Below are 18,554 nucleotides of genomic sequence, written 5' to 3'. Positions count from 1 at the left end.
AGCTTTCTGCTCTTCCCACACAAAGGCCTCTGCTTTTCTAACTGGCTTGTCAGCTGGACAGTGGCCGCTCTCTTGTCACGTGACCGTCTAAACTTCATATAAAGGTTCTGCTGTTGGGCTTAGCTAAGTTTATCTTCATTATCAGAGTTCTTTTCTTTATTTTTTTTCTTTTCTTTATTTTTAAGATTGATTTATTGTTTAATTGTGTGTGTGTGTGTGTGTGTGTGTGTGTGTGTATGTGTTCACTTAAGTGCAGGTTCCATAGAGACCAGAAGAGGGCATCAGATCCCCTGGAACCGGAGTTACAGGCATCTCATATGTTGGAAGCTGAACACATATCTGTACTTTATAAACACAAGTGGACACTCCTGGCCAATAAACACTCATGTTCTCATTTGCCATAGCCTGCCTGAAAGGTTAGATTTCTACCACAAGACATACCTGTCTACCTACAGTGATTCTTCTAGCTCCTATTTTAGTACAGGGTAACACTATTGCGCTGTAGAGATGCTAAAGAAATTGTGATTAGTTTCTGTCACCTGAGGAACAACAAATCAATTATGGGAGTTCATATCATACTGCACACATGGCTGCTAAAACAGAAGAGGGGCAGTGTGAATGGAGATAGACAAACCTCCATAAGTTCTCTCAAGTGACACACTGCGCCGTGTGAGGCCAGCTCAGACCCAGCCTTCCCTTACAATGACGACACCTGCCACTCACCATCACCCACCACTTTGTTTGCTTATTTTTCTTTCTTTCCATTTTTCTTCTCCTTTTTTTTTTTTTTTTTTTTTTTTGTTGTTGTTGTTTCTTTTCAGAAACAGGGTTTCTCTGTGTAGCCCTGGCTTCCTAGAACTCGCGCTATAGAGCAGAGAGATCCACCTGCCTCTTGTTTCCTGAGTGCTAGAATTAGAGGCCTGTGCTGCCATATTTTGATATTCTGTTTGCTTTCTCTTCATAGCAGTTATTTGATTTTATGCTCCATGCTTTGTTAAACTTACTGTCTTTTATCTTTACTAAAGTGTAAATTCAACATCTTATTCCCAGTTATTTTACTAACAAATTTGCTTTTGTCTTTAATGAATGACAAGATTCTATGTATACCAAAGACTGGTTTTTTTAAATGAAAAATTTAAAAGATTTGTTTGTTTGTTTAATTTGTTATGTATACAGCATTTTGCCTACATGTATACCTGCAAGCCAGAAGAAGCTACCAGATGTCACTATAGGTGGTTATGAGTCACTATGTGGTTTCTGGAATTGAACTCAGGACCTCTGGAAGAATGGCCAGTACTTTTAATGTCTGAGCCATCTCTCCAGCCCTTTCAAATGAATTTTCTTTTGATTTATTCTCAGTAAATTCTCTGTCTGTCTGTCTATTGCTTACATTCATGTCCATGTGGCTGTGTAAAATAAAATGTAAGAATCCCTGATCTGGAAAGCATTTTCTGTTAGGTTTGCCCTTCAGTGAAGGTCAGCCACAGGATGACCTGATCTAATTATGTGAGGCAAGTTCATGATTAGTGGGAATGGAGGGGCACCAAGCTTGCTTGAGCTGACCGTGTTAGTGGCAACTAAGCTGTACGGTGGTCACCAAGCAGGTTACCTGAGAGCACCTTTGTTTGCCTGTGGCCTTAACTGGGCACAATAGCGATTGCAGTGGTGTGGATTGATGTGTGTGTGCCAACTCAGGTCTTTTAAGTTTGCATTTGGGAGGAATAGGGATTTCCATGAAAACTCTGGATGTATGGAATACAAAACCCCCACCTAATGACATTGGTAATAGACAGAGTGCACCTGAAGCCATGTTGGAGCTGTGTCTCTAAGCACCCCGTCTTCAGTGTAAGGATTTGGTAGGTTGGAGTGGGAGCCCCTCATCCTCTGAGCCCCTACTTGGTGTCCTTAGACTGATACAGCACCTGGGAGGCTGTACCTCCTAAACCACAAGCCTATTTTATTCCAGCCTCTTCCTTTGTCCTGGCTTTTTGACTCATTCTCATTCTCTCTCTCTCTCTCTCTCTCTCTCTCTCTCTCTCTCTCTCTCTCTCTCTCTCACTCTCTCTCTCCCAGTGTTCTCAAGCCCCAGCGTTCTCCAGAACAGGGCTGCCTGTTTCTGCAATGAGTCTGTGTGGGAGGAGTCACAGAAGGAGTCCAAAGAGAATTTTTAGTCCATAATGGACAAGAAGAGGCTTGAGAGTTGGAGGAGAAGCTAAGAGGGGATACCTGTGCTAAGTTTGGGTAAAACCCTGGGATCAAGACTCAGTACCCTCAGTACCACAGAGACACACATATACACCAAATACATATTCTCTCTCCCTCCCTGACTCCTCGACTCCTCTACACACACACACACACACACACACACACACACACACACACACACACACACACACACACACACACTCTCTGTCTCTGTCTCTCTCTGTCTCTCTGTCTCTCTCTCTCTCTGTGATTTCCACTTGAGGTTAGGAAGAAGCTTGGAAGTCGACAGCGGCACAGTTGCATTATGCTGTGAATGCATCCTTTGCCTCTGAATTGCATCCTTTGAGATAGTAAAATTTGTGTTATGTGTATTTGAACGCCATTTCTCTTCTAGAAGACTCAGGCTGAACAGCTGGGCCCTAAGACTCTTCCGTCCCATCCTTCCCTGTAACATTCTCTCGTTGCTTCCCCCCGAAGCCTGAGATCCCTTCATTCAATCCCTTCACAAGTCAGAGATGATTCTGACCTGTCACTATGGTGCCCACTACACTGGTGCAGATCTTTGGGATCCTGATACAGTGGGGACAGGACATATGGCCCTTTCTGGACAGGTTACTTAGTCCTGGTGATCAAGATTCAGCTGAAGAAGAAAGATAAATCCCTGCCTTAGGGGGCTTCTCTCCTGCTCCTGCTTTGGTCTGCTGGAGACAAGGGGTGCTCTGGATACAATACCACCATCGAGAATTGTAAGCATGTTTAACTATCACAGACATTTGCGTTCAGGGTTGGGTGGGATCATTGTTCCAGGCAGGCTTTGCTGAGCACCCTCGGGTCACAACTTCCCTCTGCTCGCTGAGACCTTTTCAAGAGAGGAAGGCATGTCTCCTCAAGGCGTTGTTGATGCTGGCAGACACTTTTCTCTGTGGTGTTTTTGAGACGTCTGCACCAGTGTCAGACTCAGTGTAAACTGGATGGGGCTGTCACCTCATCAGCTTTGCCTATAGTGCTGTCATGAGCTACTTGGCCAGCACACGCCCACAACCCCTTTGGGGCATCACTGTCTGAAACATGTGGACCTTGGTGGAGCATCTAAGAAGCAAATGGATGAAGTCGGAGGGACGCATTAAATGTGAGTTGCTCCCTTGGGCTTGTGGCCTGCAGAAGGAGTAAGGACACAAAATGACTCCACAACAATGTTTCAATCCGAATGCAGACCGTCACAATTTGTAAAGGCTTGACAGGAGTGAATGTTCACACAGGAGCTGTGCTGTCTGTCTAACTCTGAGGACCAACACATGTTCTGAGCAGCCATCATCACAGGTAATTCATCTCCAGCTCAGACCAGATCCAGACCAGAGCTCTGCCGTCTGGTCCCTCCACACAACACGTTGTCTTACTGCAGGTTCTCTGTGGTACGTGGGCTTTAACTTGATTTCTCTTCCCCTCGACCTTCCAAGGAAATGCATCTTCTGTCATCTGCCAGTGTGTCGCACCACCCTAGTCCTTGCAGGTTCTCTGCTGAGCTCTGATCGGACACTCTGCACTTCTCTCGTTTCTTTCAAGCTCCCCTCCCTCGTTTCTTCTTTACATTCACCCGACATCTACCCGCTGGAACCTATGGCCTTGCAGAGCCTTAGCAAGTTAAAGATGGGCTTTTCTTATCTTAATATACTAAAGATTTTAAAAATTAAATTTACTTTAACTGAGATAGAGAAACAAAAAATGTAGGCACTGCCAGGTGGTGGTGGCAGACGTGGTGGCAGACATGGTGGCTCGAACATACACACACACACCTTTAATCTCAGCACTTGGGAGGCAGAGGCAGGTAGATCTCTGGTCTACAGAGCAAGTTCCAGGTTGGCCAGGGCTACCTAGAGAAACTCTTGCCTTAAAAACCCAAAACTAACTAGATAAATAAATAAATAAATAAATAAATAAATAAATAAACAAATAGGTAGGTACTAACAAGGATGTGTGATGTTTTTTGATGCAGATGGGAATTGTGTAATTTTTAAAGCAAGTTAAACATATCTGTTGCCTCAAACGTTAGACATCTCCATGGTGAGTACTCAAATGTACATCCTTCCGGCCTGGGCTATGTGTGACCTCATTACCTCCTGCAGCCGCCGAGCGCACTCTAGCACCAGAGTGCCCGGCTTTTCCTTTAGCTACATCAATCGCCCTTTCCCTATCTCTCATGTTACATGTATCTGAAACCTGGGATTAAGTCATGGTGTTGGGCTGGAGAGATGGCTCAGTGGTTAAGGGCACTGACTGTTCTGCCAGAGGTCCTGAGTTCAATTCTCAGCAACTACATGGTGGCTCACAACCATCTGTAATGGGATCTGATGCCACGTATAAAGACAGATCACTCATATACATAAAAAGAAATAAGTATTAAAGAAAAACTCATAATGTTTTCTTCTAGACTCGTTTTATCAATTTGTCTTCTCCCACATTTTTTTTTTTTTTCGAGACAGGGTTTCTCTGTGTAGCCCTGGCTGTCCTGGAACTCACTCTGTGGAACAGGCTGGCCTCGAACTCAGAAATCCACTTGCCTCTGCCTCCCAAGTGCTGGGATGAAAAGTGTGCGCCACCACCGCCCAGCTATCTTCTCCCACTTTGAGACCAACAGATGTGGACAGTGAGGCGGCCTGGACACTGAGGGCTGTGGCTGGCAAAACTGTATCCCATGAGAACACGTACACAAGTCCGTTACTTGGCCTTTTGGTTATATAATGTTTAAACATTTAAAGTTTTTTTTTTTTTATAGTGGCTTCATTTACTTAATTATAATTGATTTTAATTTTAATATCCAGAGTTCAGGGCTTAAGGAGTCAGCTCAGTGGCCGTACCAAGCACAAGGTCCTGAGTTTGATCCTCAGCTCTGAGGGGTGAGGACAGATGATGATAAAAATATAGATATCTGTCACATTTGTGCAACCTAGCACAGTGCTGGACAAAAAGTAGCAGCTCAGAAACACTTATTAAAAACTTTAAATTAGTCTGGCATAATGGTATACACCTTTAATCCCAGCATAGGTTAGGGTAGGCAGAGGCAGGAGGATCCCTGTTAGTTCAACCCTGATCTATATGGCAAGTTTCTGGCTAACCAAGAGCTACATGGTAAGACCCTGTCTCAAACAGTTAATTAACTCATTCTAATTAAACGAACCCTTTAGTATAAGTAGATTCGGCTTCAAAAATGATTTATGTCTTTATATAGCATGCCCAGCTTTTAAAAATGCTTTATATATTTTAATAATGCCTTAATATGTTTTTAAACTATGCTTTAAATTAAACTCTTTGGAAACTGTTACATGTATAGGGACACAGAGGTGTTCATTGCTTTAAATATTTTTGGATGCCAACTTGGCAGTTTGGAACTATTCATCTGTCGTCTTGTGACACATTTGGCCGTGTTAGTCACACGTGCCAGAGATGACCTTAGTTGCTCACACCACCACGACTTGAGCCCAGGTCCCCTCTCCTTACTTCATGTTTGAAACTATAAAATAGTCAGAACAACTTAACAAACCTCTCCAAACCATTACCAGACAAACCAACCAAATAAACTCCAGCAGTGTTTGTAAAGTGAATGCCTGCATGCGCACTGTCATACTGGTGCCCGCCTCTGGTAACTGGGATGGACATTAAATAGCATAGTGTCTTGCTATCTGACTGAATGCGAGCAATGTGCAGTTCCTGTGGGACACTCTCATACACATCGTCAAAGGTTTGGAAACAAGTGTTCAGGAAGCTAGAGAGTAACAGGGTGGTTGCCCAAGGAATGAATGGGACCCATGAAGAAAGAACGTCTCCTAGCCTTGCAACATAAGACAGACATGCCTGGTGACAAGGATTCCAGGTGGGCAGTGAGTCTGCCATACAGGGAACAGGGAAGACAGGGTGGGGAGGGTGAGCCTCATGAGAGAGGCTGGCAGGGAGTCAGTAGAGATGCCCTTGGATCCAGCAGGGAGACAAGATGGGAGAATCCACATTTGCAGGAGTCAGTGAGGTGCCTGCTGGGGCTTTTATCTTCTTGTTCCATTGATGTGGCAGAGGTGGCCTCTATGTCTGTGTGCATGCTTTCTTGGGCTTGCACACTCAAGACTTCCTTTGTTCCTGCCTGCTGCCCTTTGGCCCAAGAAGTTACTACTCAGCTTTCTGGTCTTTGCTTTCCTTTGCAAGAATGGCTACGTCCCACCGAAACGGGTTTTCCTGGGAGGAAATGAGGGAGCAGAAGTTCCAGCTTCCCTGAGCCCTTTCAACAGGCATTTGATGGTCACGGGGGGCATGAGCTTGCATGTGTGCCCAGCTTCCTCTCTCCTATTTTCCTTGGAATGTTGAGGAGTTGTCAGTTAACAAGTCACAATGACAGTGGACCGGATCCTGTTAAGGATCCAGCACCTCTATGATTCTCTGAGCCTGGAAGTCCTTTTTGTCCTGCCAGGTTTTCTGTGAAAGATGCATCCTGGCTTGTATGCTCAGGCAGTCAAACTTAAGACTGGCTTCATCGGTGTAACGCAACGAAGAGGGTTTCTGCTCATTGGAGTCCTGGAGCGCCAGGACTAGGCACTGTGGTTACCAGTAGACTTTATTCACAGGTTTGTAATGGAATCAGCCACAGGAGAGGCAGCATGTTTAGTGTCACCAGTGGGTGATACTGAACACAAGGGCCAAGGAGATGGAGCGTGTGTCCATGACGGTTGCACTTCAGGTTGCATTTGAAACTTAATGGGTGTGTGACTACTGTTCAGAACTCCCTCCCCAGAGGTTACAGCAGGGTTTGACTTGTGGCAATCAGTCCACTGCTACCACCATATGGGTGCTGGGAATCAAACTCACATCTGACAAAACCTGATAGGCTTTGCACCAAGCCCCTTTACCCACTGAGCCATCTCAGCGGCTCAGCTAGGGTAGCTTTAAACAGTAAAAAGAGAAGATGGGCATAGCATAGTTCGTCTTAAGAAATGCTAACAGTGGTGCTTACTAAGCTGTGGCCATGGGCAGCTCAGTGGGGCGAAACGTGAAACCTCACTGTATCAGCGGCATTCCAGTTTCAGAGGTAAACAGCCTTGGAGGGCAGGAACATGAAGGCAGTGTCGGGCCCTCCACAGTGTGGACCTGCCCAGTGCTTACACTCCCTGGTCCCCACTCCCCCTTTTTTTTTTTCCTGTGTTTTTTTTCTGCAGTATCCCAACAGCCATAGACTTCCAGAATTGTAGAACTTCTTGTTTGAGACACGGTCTGTGCAGCCTGAGCTGGCTTGGAACCTGCTACGTAGCCAAGCATGACACCGAACTCCTGATGTGCCTACACCTCCCACGTGCTGGGATCACAGGTATGACTCACGGCATTTGACTCTTTAATTCAAATTTAAGGTCTGCCAACTGAGTTTAGGCCAGACTGACTTCTCTCAAAGGGCCAGTCCCTATTTTTTTGTTAGTGCGTCATTAGAATGTGTGCTGTGTATGAATCAAGTATTTGGAGAACACAGGGTTAAAATCACTTTACCATGTGTTGAGTATTTGAAGCCTGGAGTGACTTTACCAGACCTCTGTGGGGACTCTTTGGGTCTTTATTATATTGACATGGACTCTGATTTATTGGGGAGAAAAGTAACTTTTTAATGAGCTACGTGTGTATCCACATGGTCACTCACCTTTTTAATATGGCGGAATACCTCAGGGGATTAATTTACCACAAACGAGCATTTTGCTAGTAGACCATTTTTGGGTAAGCATTTCATCTCTTTGGGCCAAGTTATCTATTCTCCATATTGGCCTAAGGATATTCCCAGATCCCTTCAGTAACTAATAACTCTATGATATAGAGACTGCCTCAAACCAGGTATTTGTGTTACCAAACATGCTTACTAAAGATGGTGTCCAATCTCCGAAAGCCACTCCTGGAACACCAGACTAACTGCCAAGTACAGTGAGGAGGAAGCCACAAGTGAGACTATCTGTCTGCTGAAGGGAACTATGCATCAACTGATGATTGCAATGGAATACAGGGAGGTGAAGACAAGGCTCAGCGGCTAAGAACATGGGACACACTTGCAGAGGATCTGAGTTCGGTTTCCAGCACCCATGGCAGCAGCTAATACCACCCATAACTCCAGCTCCGGAGAAATAAGATGCCTCTGGCCTTCTTAGGCATCTGCATGCATGTGCACACACCTACACACCTATACACAGAATTAGGAATAAACCTTTAAAAATAATAATACAGTGTGAGAATAGAAGAAATAGGTTTAACACACACACACATACACACACACACACACACACACCATACTAAGTAATTGCCCTTTTAAATACCTTACTAAGAGAGAAGCAGAAACCTTCATAAGGAAAAAGGACTCAGGGGCAAGCTGCCTCCTTTGGGTGAGAGGGAGGTCCTTTGAAGGAATAACAAGAAAGTCCCAGTGTGTTGCATTCTTGTGACGGATGTGCTAATTCTAGAGAAGAGCAGACACGCTGGCCATGTGCTGTGGAATGTAACCCCTCTCTGGGACACTGTCACTACTGTAAACTTGGCTCCCCCAGGGCCTCATTCCCAGGTTGGACTCACACAGGTGTTCTGGGTGGCAGACTCGGCACTGTCACATTGTCAAACATTGTGGATAAATGGCAATCGTATTTATAATATGGGCCACTGAAACAGGCCCTGGGATGTGACAGACAAGTGGCGATGTCATGCTTTACTAGAAATGTAATTGTTAACCAGAGATGCCAGTAAGCTTAATCTTATTTAGCCACCACGTGAAGCAGCCAGGAGACACTGTTTATAGTCTTCGATTTTGGTCTAGCTGGTTTTATTTTTGAAAGAATATAACTCATGCCTGTTAGTTTAAGTTAGAAAGTTGGTTTTCTTGTTTGTTTGTTTTTATTTTTGTTTTGCTGTTTTGCTCGTTTCTTTTAGGGTTGGAGAGACATCTTAGTGGTTGAGAGCATTTGGTGTTCAAGAGGACTCGAGTTCAGTTCCCAGCACCCACACCAGGAAGCTTGAACCACCTGCAACTTCAGCTCCAGGAGATCTAACACCCTATTCAGGCCTTCACTGGCACCTGTACATACACACACACACACACACCTAAAACAAAGAAAATGTTTTGTTTGATCAGTATAATAAAATGGTGGCCCCCAAATTATTAAAATGAGTGTAGATGAATTTTAAAAATTATAAATCTACCTCCTTGGGCTTCATATATACTAGGTATTTAAAACTACACAATATGTGGTTGAAGAGAGACCAGGTTTGACTGTTAGCATCCTCACGGTGGCTCACAGCTGTCTCTAATTCCAGTTCCAGAGGCTATGACACCCTTTTCCGATCTCCTAGGATACCAGGCACTCAAGCAGTAAGCAGGCATACACAGGCAGATGAAATACTCAAACCCACAAAGTTTAAAAATTAACAAAAAACTATGAAATCCCTCAAGCCGAGACAGTCTTTCCTCCCTCTCCCAGCTGAAAGGCGAGTCTCGAAACGTCCTGGGTAGTCTTTCCATTTCTTTCTCACTGAGCTGTTGAAGGCACTCTGGACAGAGTTGTAAGGACCCTTCCTAGTGTTATTCCTTCTTGAAAGCTGAGGTGAGTGTGATCTGCAAGCATGGTAAGGGGAAGGTTCTAGATGTTGGAGAGCCGGTGATATGAAGTCTGGAAGGGTCGGGGGAGCAGTGAAGCAGGAGGATGGGGGCAGGGAATGGTGGAGACAGGAGGATCACAGGAAGGGAGAGTGTCCAAGCAGGAGGATCAGGGCAAAGGAGACTCTCTTACCCGGTTCTTGTTGTATTTTGTGGTTGTTTTTGAACCATGTGATCTGAGGCACGGGGACACCTCTAGCTTGACAGTCTAAGGTTGTAGAGCCACTGATGGACACCTCGTGGTCACTGAGGTTATGAAGCAGGTGTGGCGCTTCCATATCTAGTGAAAAAGAGAGGGGGCGTGGTTATTTATATTATATAATCAGATGGACATCTTAACAGAGACAGAACCCACCCAAGCTGACTGACCATAAGGCTTCAACACGCATTTGTCACTTTTTCTTTTTACTGATTAAAGCTAATGCTTCCCTTAATAAACTGTGATAACAAGTTGCCATGTGCTAAAATATGGGTAAATAAAGAACTAGGTTGGACTCTATATTTTTAGATACTAATATGCCAACTCACTTTTTAAAATAGCTTTTCTAAAACTCAAATATTTCATATATTTTAGGAGCTAAAACATGAAACACATGGTTGTGTGTATAGAGTTATATGTGTGTGCGTATACATATATATGTATATATACGTTCCTATTACATATATGTGATGGGACAATCTGATCTTACATCTTATGTTTGTTTTCTGGACAGAGCCTGATGGCTCCTGTGTTTGAACTGCATTTCATGGACCGGGTTGTGTTACTCCATAGTCTATAGTTTGAGGCAGCAGACCGAACAGGAAAATTCTGAAATTATTCAATGCTTTATTCATTACTCCCCTCCCGCCCTTCCCTTCCCAAATGCAAGCAATGAAAAAGTTCATTCAAGAGGCAGAGGCACAAATTTGTAGGTTTTTGCGCTATATAATAGCACAAGTAGTGTATTTATATTATTTTCTCTTAAAACATACAAATATGATACAATACAATTTATTTTAATAAAATGCCAACCAATATAGTACAACAAAAAATGAATTTAATACATTAAGATGCAATACATTATAATATTAAAAATACCACACAGGAACGGCAGTACCCCCAAAGCCCCAATGAGTACAGTGTCTCTGTTTAATGAAGTAGCTATTCAGTCCTGCTGACGTGTATACATTCTAGTGAGGTGGGGATTGGATCAGGGCCTCGAGTCCAAGGGAGAAGAACAGAAATTCCTCCCAAGGCCTCTTCCCCACCCCCCTCCCCAGTCCGCCTCTCCCCATCTCGTTTGCAAATCCTAGGACAGAAATTCCAAGGGTTTTTGGTGTCACTTACATATTCTGCACCCTTGTCTGAGCTTTCTCTGACCAGATTTGATTCCTCATCTTAGGACATTAACATGGGGAGAGGGCAGCTTAGGAACGGTTACCCTACAATGATGGATGGATGCTCTGGCCTGGATTCCATGTCCCCTGCAGGAGTCTGCTGCGGGCCCCACACCTCGCTCTTTAAATTCCTGCAGGAAAACTCTCAGGATCAGCATTTGTTAGGGCCATTTTGACATCCCAGGTTAAGAAGAATTATCATCATAGAACATGGAGAAGTAGGAACAGTAACTCAGCAGGGTTACTATTGGTTAGGAGACCTCTCAAGGGTTCCCATAGCTTATCATTAGTCTTCTTGTTTTACATGGAATAGCATCTGAAGGCACGGCGTTGAAGGAAGTGCTGGTTGATTAAATACCTTCTTCTAGGGTAGGCTGCAGAAGAATACTCTTACTGTTGCCTCTTACAGTGTCTCCCTCTGTCCGCGTTAGACTCGATCTGTCAAACAGCTTTTCTTAATTGAAATCGCAGCCCATGGAAAACTTTCAATCTATAGTGGCTTGTTTGCGCACGCTCATTACAATGTTGACATCTTTACAAAACATCAGTGAGATATGACAAGATAAGAAAGAACACACAGCTAATTAGCATTCGACAGTGCCCAGCCGACTCACAGATTCTACTTGAAACTCAGACCCAGTGCATTGATTGATTTCCTAGCTCCCTTTAGCATATTTTACTATTACCAGTGTGTCAACTCTGACAGAACAATGTATCACTGCTCATAGGCTTTAAAGGGTTTTGGATACAGGGCCTATAAAACACAAATCATTTTCATAGCTACAGTTTATAATATCATCTGTACAGACAGGTTTTCAGTTTCCCTGACAGGTCTATTTAGAAGAGGATGGTTTGTTTTAACAAAAATGTTGCAAAGAACACCCAAAGGGGCCCTAGCTGCAGGACACAGACTTCACACAAGCAGCATATAAAGCTGCAAAATAAACACACAGAATTCCTCATTTAAAAACAAGGTTCAGACACACACCCTCTAAAGCATACACTATTAAGATTTATTCATGAAAAAGGTTTTTTATATGCTAAGTGTCTCATCTTTTGGCTACTGCCTACAGGAGTGCTCAATCTAAGAATCATACTTCCTTAAATCTACCTACTTTGTAACAATGTAGTTTGACATTTTAAGGAGCAAAGGTACAAGGCGTCCGTGTCCGTACACCGTTGGTAGGATAGAAACCCACAGTTACTGCAGCATGGCTGACCCCCTGCGAGGATGATCTGAATTCACAGAATGTTTCTGCTGGTCATCAGTAGCCAAAGACAGCCACCCACAAGGGTCTCTTTTAGGTATGACCCCAGGGATTCTGGCATGGTTTCTAGATCTCTAAAGATGTGGGGTTTTTTTGTTTTTGTTTTTTTCCCAGTTTGGAAGGAGCTGAGGAGCCAGCCTCATAACCCCTATTCATTCATTCATTCTCTCTCTCTCTCTTTCTCTCTCTGTCATCTCACTTCATACCCCTAAGAAGGATTTTAAAAAAGAATCTATATAATTGTCTGTCTGTCTTTCTTTCTTTTTTAGAAGAATATTCTGGAAGGACTGATTATACAACAATGAATGGAAATCTTAAAACTGTCTCTTGGACTACACACCTTCCCCTTCTCACAGGGAAGGAGTGGGGCTCTGCAGGCCCCTGCTCACTCAGTTCAGGTTTTTTCTGAAGAAGGCTCCCTAAACCCTTTCTCTCTCTCTCTCTCTCTCTCTCTCTCTCTCTCTCTCTCTCTCTCTCTCTCTCTCTCTCTCTCTCTCGATTTCTTACAAGCTGAGCCCCCTGAAAGTTCCTAATGGTGCTGAGGTATTGTTTCCTGAAGGAAGACATTGCCTCAGAATGAACAAAGAGGCCAGGCCGAGGAGCCATAGGTAAAGCTTCACAACACAATTGATTATTCTTTTCTCGGGCTGACAACTTCCAGGCTTGTTTTCACAGCATTGGGGGCTCTGTAAAACTGGCATTTGGGGGAAATGCTATTGTTTACCCTTTCACACTTGACAAAAGCAATTCCCATGTGAAACATTTAGCCCTGGGACGCAGTCTGTCAGCCTGAAGGAATAAAACGGGCTGGTGAGTTCCCATGCTTGAGGGCTGCCGTACTGTCACCGCCTACAGAACTGCCCAGCCAGGTGTTCAGTGGCTCAGCCCCACTATTTTGGTCATTATTGCTGGCTTCCCCCAAGCCTTGTAGTTCACATACAAAGATCAATCAGACATGGAAACCATACATGGAAACAGAACAACAATGCATATTAAAAGTACCTTTCCTTCAAATGCAAGTTTGAAATGTAATTGCTCTTGATTTTTTTTAAAGGCATGCATTTAAATAGTTTTAATGCTATTTTTTTTTGTCATTTCTTAACTTTTGCAATTTCTTAATCCCCCATAAACATCCTATTAACATTTGCATATAGAGAAGGTAGTTTTTTTTTTTTCTTTAATGGGTAGATTTTTCAATAGACATTAAGAAGATCACATTAAATCTCCATTCACAATAGCCTTTATATCCTGGATACAAGGATTATGGACATCTTTGAATGCCATCAAAGCTTGACGAAGGGCTTTAAAACAGTGCCCAGGGGCCGTATTTAGTATGAAGGCTTGCTACACTTTTGCCTGCTGTCAGGGGCTGTCAGTCCAGTAAAAAACAATGAGGAACAGTATCTAACCACAGCAGAAAGACGCCTGTAATTACCTGGGACAGACAGAGGAGGGTGGCACAGACCTGATGGACCTTCATAATTCACATTGGGACACAGCTTTACTTTCAGAATTACATCAACATTTTGCACCCCTGGGACCCATCTTAGAACCTCTCAGTTTAAGATCAATATACTTCATGTAAAAAAAGAAAAAAAAACAACTTTCAAATAAATAAGCATTATAACTTGTTATCCAGGAACTATTTACAAATCAAGAGCAAAAATGAAACAGTTAAAAATAAAACCAGGTAGACACCCGACACAGACTCCAATTCAACTGTACTCATCCTGTGCTGAAAAATTAACTTATTCGTGTCCATCTTTGGCAGAGGCCAGCATTTGCTTAAATTATTCAGTTTGTTCAGCTTCACAACTTAATATATATATATATATATCAAAAGAGGTTGGCATCAGAGTGGAAGGAAAGATGAGTCCCAGGTTGCTGCTATCAGGCAGAAGACAGAAGAGTAAACACACAAAGGAAGGCAGACTACAAGGATCTTCAAATCCAAGCACTCACTGGGCGGCCCAGAGAGCACCCCGGCCAGCAGGCACTGGGGTTTCTTATTATGCTATCATGTCCAACTCATTTTGGGAGGAGCAGTCTCCTCTGGGCCTGAAAATTAGCAACAGTAACAATAAACCGAGATGATAAGAGACAACTGTTACTTTTCAATGAGTCCTTTAATGTTTGACATGACTTTGTGTGGTACAATCATTCCTCCTGCTTTTAAATTTGGAGATCCGAGAGAAAATAGCCTTTTTGCTGCAGTGCTCACCTCTAACGAGAACTTCAGTCTTCTGAAGGATCTCTTCCCCTGTGTATATGTTCCTGGCTCTGCAGGCATAGGTGCCCGAATCTTCCAGAGACACGTTCTTGATGACAAGGTTCAGAGTGATGGAGTAGTCTTGAGTGGTGGCCATTTTTTGCTTGCTGATGCTGTGGTGCATGGTTCTGTTGTTAACTGTCCGTAGCAGAAGCCAGGTAACGTCTCTGTACAGGAATTTATTGACCACACAGGACAGTTTCAGGTCCTCTCCTTCGGTTGGCATCTTTTCCAAGGAAACATGAAAGCCATTCGGCACATCTAGAAAAGAACAATGAAGAACTTCAGACCAGTGTCTCATGGTGTGAACTAAGTATTCCCCTCTCTATCCTCTCAGCATGAGCATCAGCCCGGACAAGTGTCCTGTCTTTTTGTGTTAGGGGAAGTGCTCAAACAAAGCAGGAAGAGCCTGTGGAGTTGAGCCCATCCCAAGTGACACAGGAAATACAAAACCAGGGAAGCTTTGGGGAAGGTAACTTCTTATTTGCCCCCAGTTGCTTTTCCTGACTTGGGATAAGAACCTTGTTCCTCATTTCTTTAACACGTACAATCCTCTTCTTGGTAAGCTGACATTCGAGGAGAGTAAAATAATAAATTGACTTAGGAGCAATTTACTAAAAACCCAAAGCCTGTGTATAGGGAAGCTAGTTCTAAACAGTTCCTTAGGGTTGAGCTTGGGAAAGCTGGCCAGAGCCAATCTTCCCTTGCTTCACAGTGGCCTCCTCCCAATTGCTTATGAACAGAGTTCTAGGCCTTTCTGTGGGCTAGTGGGCCAACACCACACCAACTCAGGTTCCTCTATTGGGGATGGTTATGCACATACACAAAAGGAAAAAAAAAAAAAAGATTTCTTCTGCAAATGTAGGTAAACCTGGACCTGTTTCCAGATTACAAAAATGGTTAATAGTTTTAAAAGTCAAATTTATGGCTGAGAGCATATCTTAGTGGCAGAGAATTTGACTAGTATGCATGAGCTCCTGGGTTCAATGCCCAGCACTATAAGGAAGGGAAAGCCTAAAGAAAAAAAAAGTTGTTTTAAGGGATGAGGTGTGGAACAAGCACTCGGGAGGTAGAGGCAGGTGATCAGAAGTTCAAGGGCATCTTTAGTTATATGGGAAGTTTGAACAGGTCCTGGGGTTACTTGAAATACTCTCAAAAAACAATAAATAGTTTTGAAGGTGATGGTGTTGCCAAAAGCCATTCTGTTTGGGGTCAGTCCCCATCCTTTCTCTACATCTCCTAAGTGCCCCCTCATTCCATGCCAGCCTGTGCACCCCACTTTCAGTAGTCCTTCCAGAACTATCATTTGAGTTTAGGGCTACAAGCTCCTCGGTGTCATTCAAGAACATTCGTTGGAGGACTTTAAAAATCACAGCTACCGGCCGTGAACTGACTTATTCCCAACACCTTCCCTGGTGATGTATCTATATTTGAGCAAAGAATTTGGGCCAACATTTTACAAAGAGCTTTGAAGATGAAAAGCGCTGTTGTCTGTTGTTATTATTATCCTCCGTACACAAAGCTATAAAGAGACCTTTAAACCTTAAAGGGGACAATAGTCCAAAATTAGACATCGTATCAGCGCTTCCCTAGATCTCGATTTGCTTGTTTTTCTGATTTCTCTGGCTTTGGCTGCGTTATAAAGTGTCTCGTCTGAAGAAATGCCAAAGTATTCATGTGAAACCTGGAAGCAGGGGGTTACAGCAGCCTATGAAGCGTGGTACGTGGGGAGCAAGGAGGAGAGCGGAGCCGCTCTCAGTGGAAAATAAAAAGGAGCTGGTGTGAGCGCAGACACGGCAGCGCTTGCTGGTTGTGGCTGACACAGTAGTGAGGAGGCTGAAGCGGCTACTCTCCTTTAGCGTGTCGGTACATTTTGGACATCTTCCAGGTGAGAATAACACATTTGCTATCACCATCTACACAGATGAGACGAGAATGGAGAGTCGGCTGTACATGGGCTGCTCGAAGGCGGTCCTTACTGGCCAGAGCCCCTCTCCACCCCTGTGCTCTCATCCTGGTGGTTGGCACCCAGGGATCTCAGTCACACCACTGAGGTCATATGAAGAGTTTCTATTTACTTTGGTGATTTAAAACTTCCTGTGGAAATAGCTCACAGGTTTCCTGATGGAAGATTTTGTTTATCTTTGCCAAGCACCACCAGGAATCTCAAAATAAAACGCATTTAGTGACATTGGGAAATGAGAGAGACAAGGTTTCATCTTCCAGTTTCTCTCTCAGTGATGGCTCTCACACACCCACAGTCACAGCGGAATGCACACACACACACACACACATACACACACACACACACTGCATCTGGAGAAGAGAAAAACAAAACAAGAAACAAAAAACCAGGTCCATCCTGCAAGCCTATTTCTGGAGTGGACACAGTTTCTGAAGTCACCAGGACTGTCGGTTTTTTAATGTAAATCCCCGTCACCAATTTGCTTTTGATCCATAGAAGACTGTAGACAAATAAAATATCTTTAATGGTTTAATAAACCTAGAGGGATTTTCTCCTTAATATTTTTCTCCCCCAAACCCTGAGTGTAAAAAAATGGACCAAAGAAGAGCTTGCTCCAGGGGCTGGAGAGACGGCCCAGTGGTTAAGAGCACTGACTGCTCTTCTAGAGGTCCCGGGATCAACTCCCAGCATCCACATGGCAGCTCACAACTGTCTGTAACCCCAGTTCCAGGGGATCTGACACCCTTGAACATGGATATATATAGGCAAAACACTGATCCTTGTAAAATAGGAGTTGCTCCCCAGCTCAGCCATCGTTGTTGGCACTACGCAACACCTATCCATATAGGGTAAGACTCACCAGAGTCTCCTGAGGGGTCCACGAGAGAAGCCAGCCTCTCTCAGGAGACATCTCCTGTGGGGAAAGCATGCCCGTGTGGAAACAGGCACCGGGTGGAGCAGGCATTTCCACCCGACTGGGATAGCCCCAAATAGACTGAAAAGGGTGAGCAATCTTATTTGGAACACTGACATTTTACTTCCATGGAACAGTTACTAGAGATCTTTACTTAGTTCACAGGTATCAGCTACAAATGAGCACCAGAATTAGGAGGAGATGCTGTCAAGGATGCTGATGGCCATAGCTAGCTGCTTCTCTCCACTGGGGAAGGGAAACTTTGGTGTTTTGAGAACCACTGAGAACCATTAAAGCATCAAATAGATCTTTACAGAATTCAAGGTTTAGACAACCACTTTAGGTGGTGGGGGTGTGGGGGATCCCAGGGATGTAACCCAGTGTCTCTCCTACATGATACCAGGAGAAGGGGCCTCTACCACATGCTGTGCCCAGTCCTACACAGCAGCTTTTTAAGTATTACTGGGGAGAGGCTGGAGAGGTGGCTCAGTGGTTAAGAGCGCTGGCTGCTCTTGCAGAGGACCCAGGTTTGGTTTCCAGAACCTGCAACATGGCTCACAACCACCTGTAACTATAGGGCATCCAAAGCCCTCTCTTGGCCTTTGGTGGACACTAGGCATGCGTGTGCCACATGTACATGCATGCCGGCAAAACACTCACAGACACAATATAAAATAAATAAATACAGAAAACTGAAGTGTTACTCTGGGTCAAGTATAAGCAATGCATACACACACACACGCACACACACACACACACACACACACACACACACACGGTATATATCTTCTTATATCCTACAACACACACTACACATAAGACATATTTATATCTCTCTCCATCCATCCATCTATTCTTGTTTTCCCTAGAAAATAGACATGCAGAGTGCACGGCTCCTAAGG

General features: G+C 44.0%; 1 protein-coding gene across 2 annotated transcripts in view; it reads right to left on the bottom strand.

The window, feature by feature from the left end:
- The window catches only part of Flt1 (fms related receptor tyrosine kinase 1), a 161,927-nt gene that overhangs the window by 64,187 nt on the left and 79,186 nt on the right, over positions 1 to 18,554 (bottom strand). For both annotated transcript variants that reach the window (XM_076923906.1, XM_076923905.1), the window contains exons 13-14: positions 14,726 to 15,034; positions 9,993 to 10,139 (exon numbers count right to left, since the gene is read on the bottom strand). In XM_076923906.1, coding sequence (XP_076780021.1) covers positions 9,993 to 10,139; positions 14,726 to 15,034 — 456 coding nt within the window. The remainder of the gene's footprint in view (positions 1 to 9,992; positions 10,140 to 14,725; positions 15,035 to 18,554) is intronic.

The sequence above is a fragment of the Arvicanthis niloticus genome, chromosome 24, assembly GCF_011762505.2.
Source record: "Arvicanthis niloticus isolate mArvNil1 chromosome 24, mArvNil1.pat.X, whole genome shotgun sequence".
NCBI lineage: Eukaryota > Metazoa > Chordata > Mammalia > Rodentia > Muridae > Arvicanthis > Arvicanthis niloticus.
Note: the sequence above shows the minus strand (reverse complement) of the source record. Positions and strands in the feature narration are given on the sequence as shown.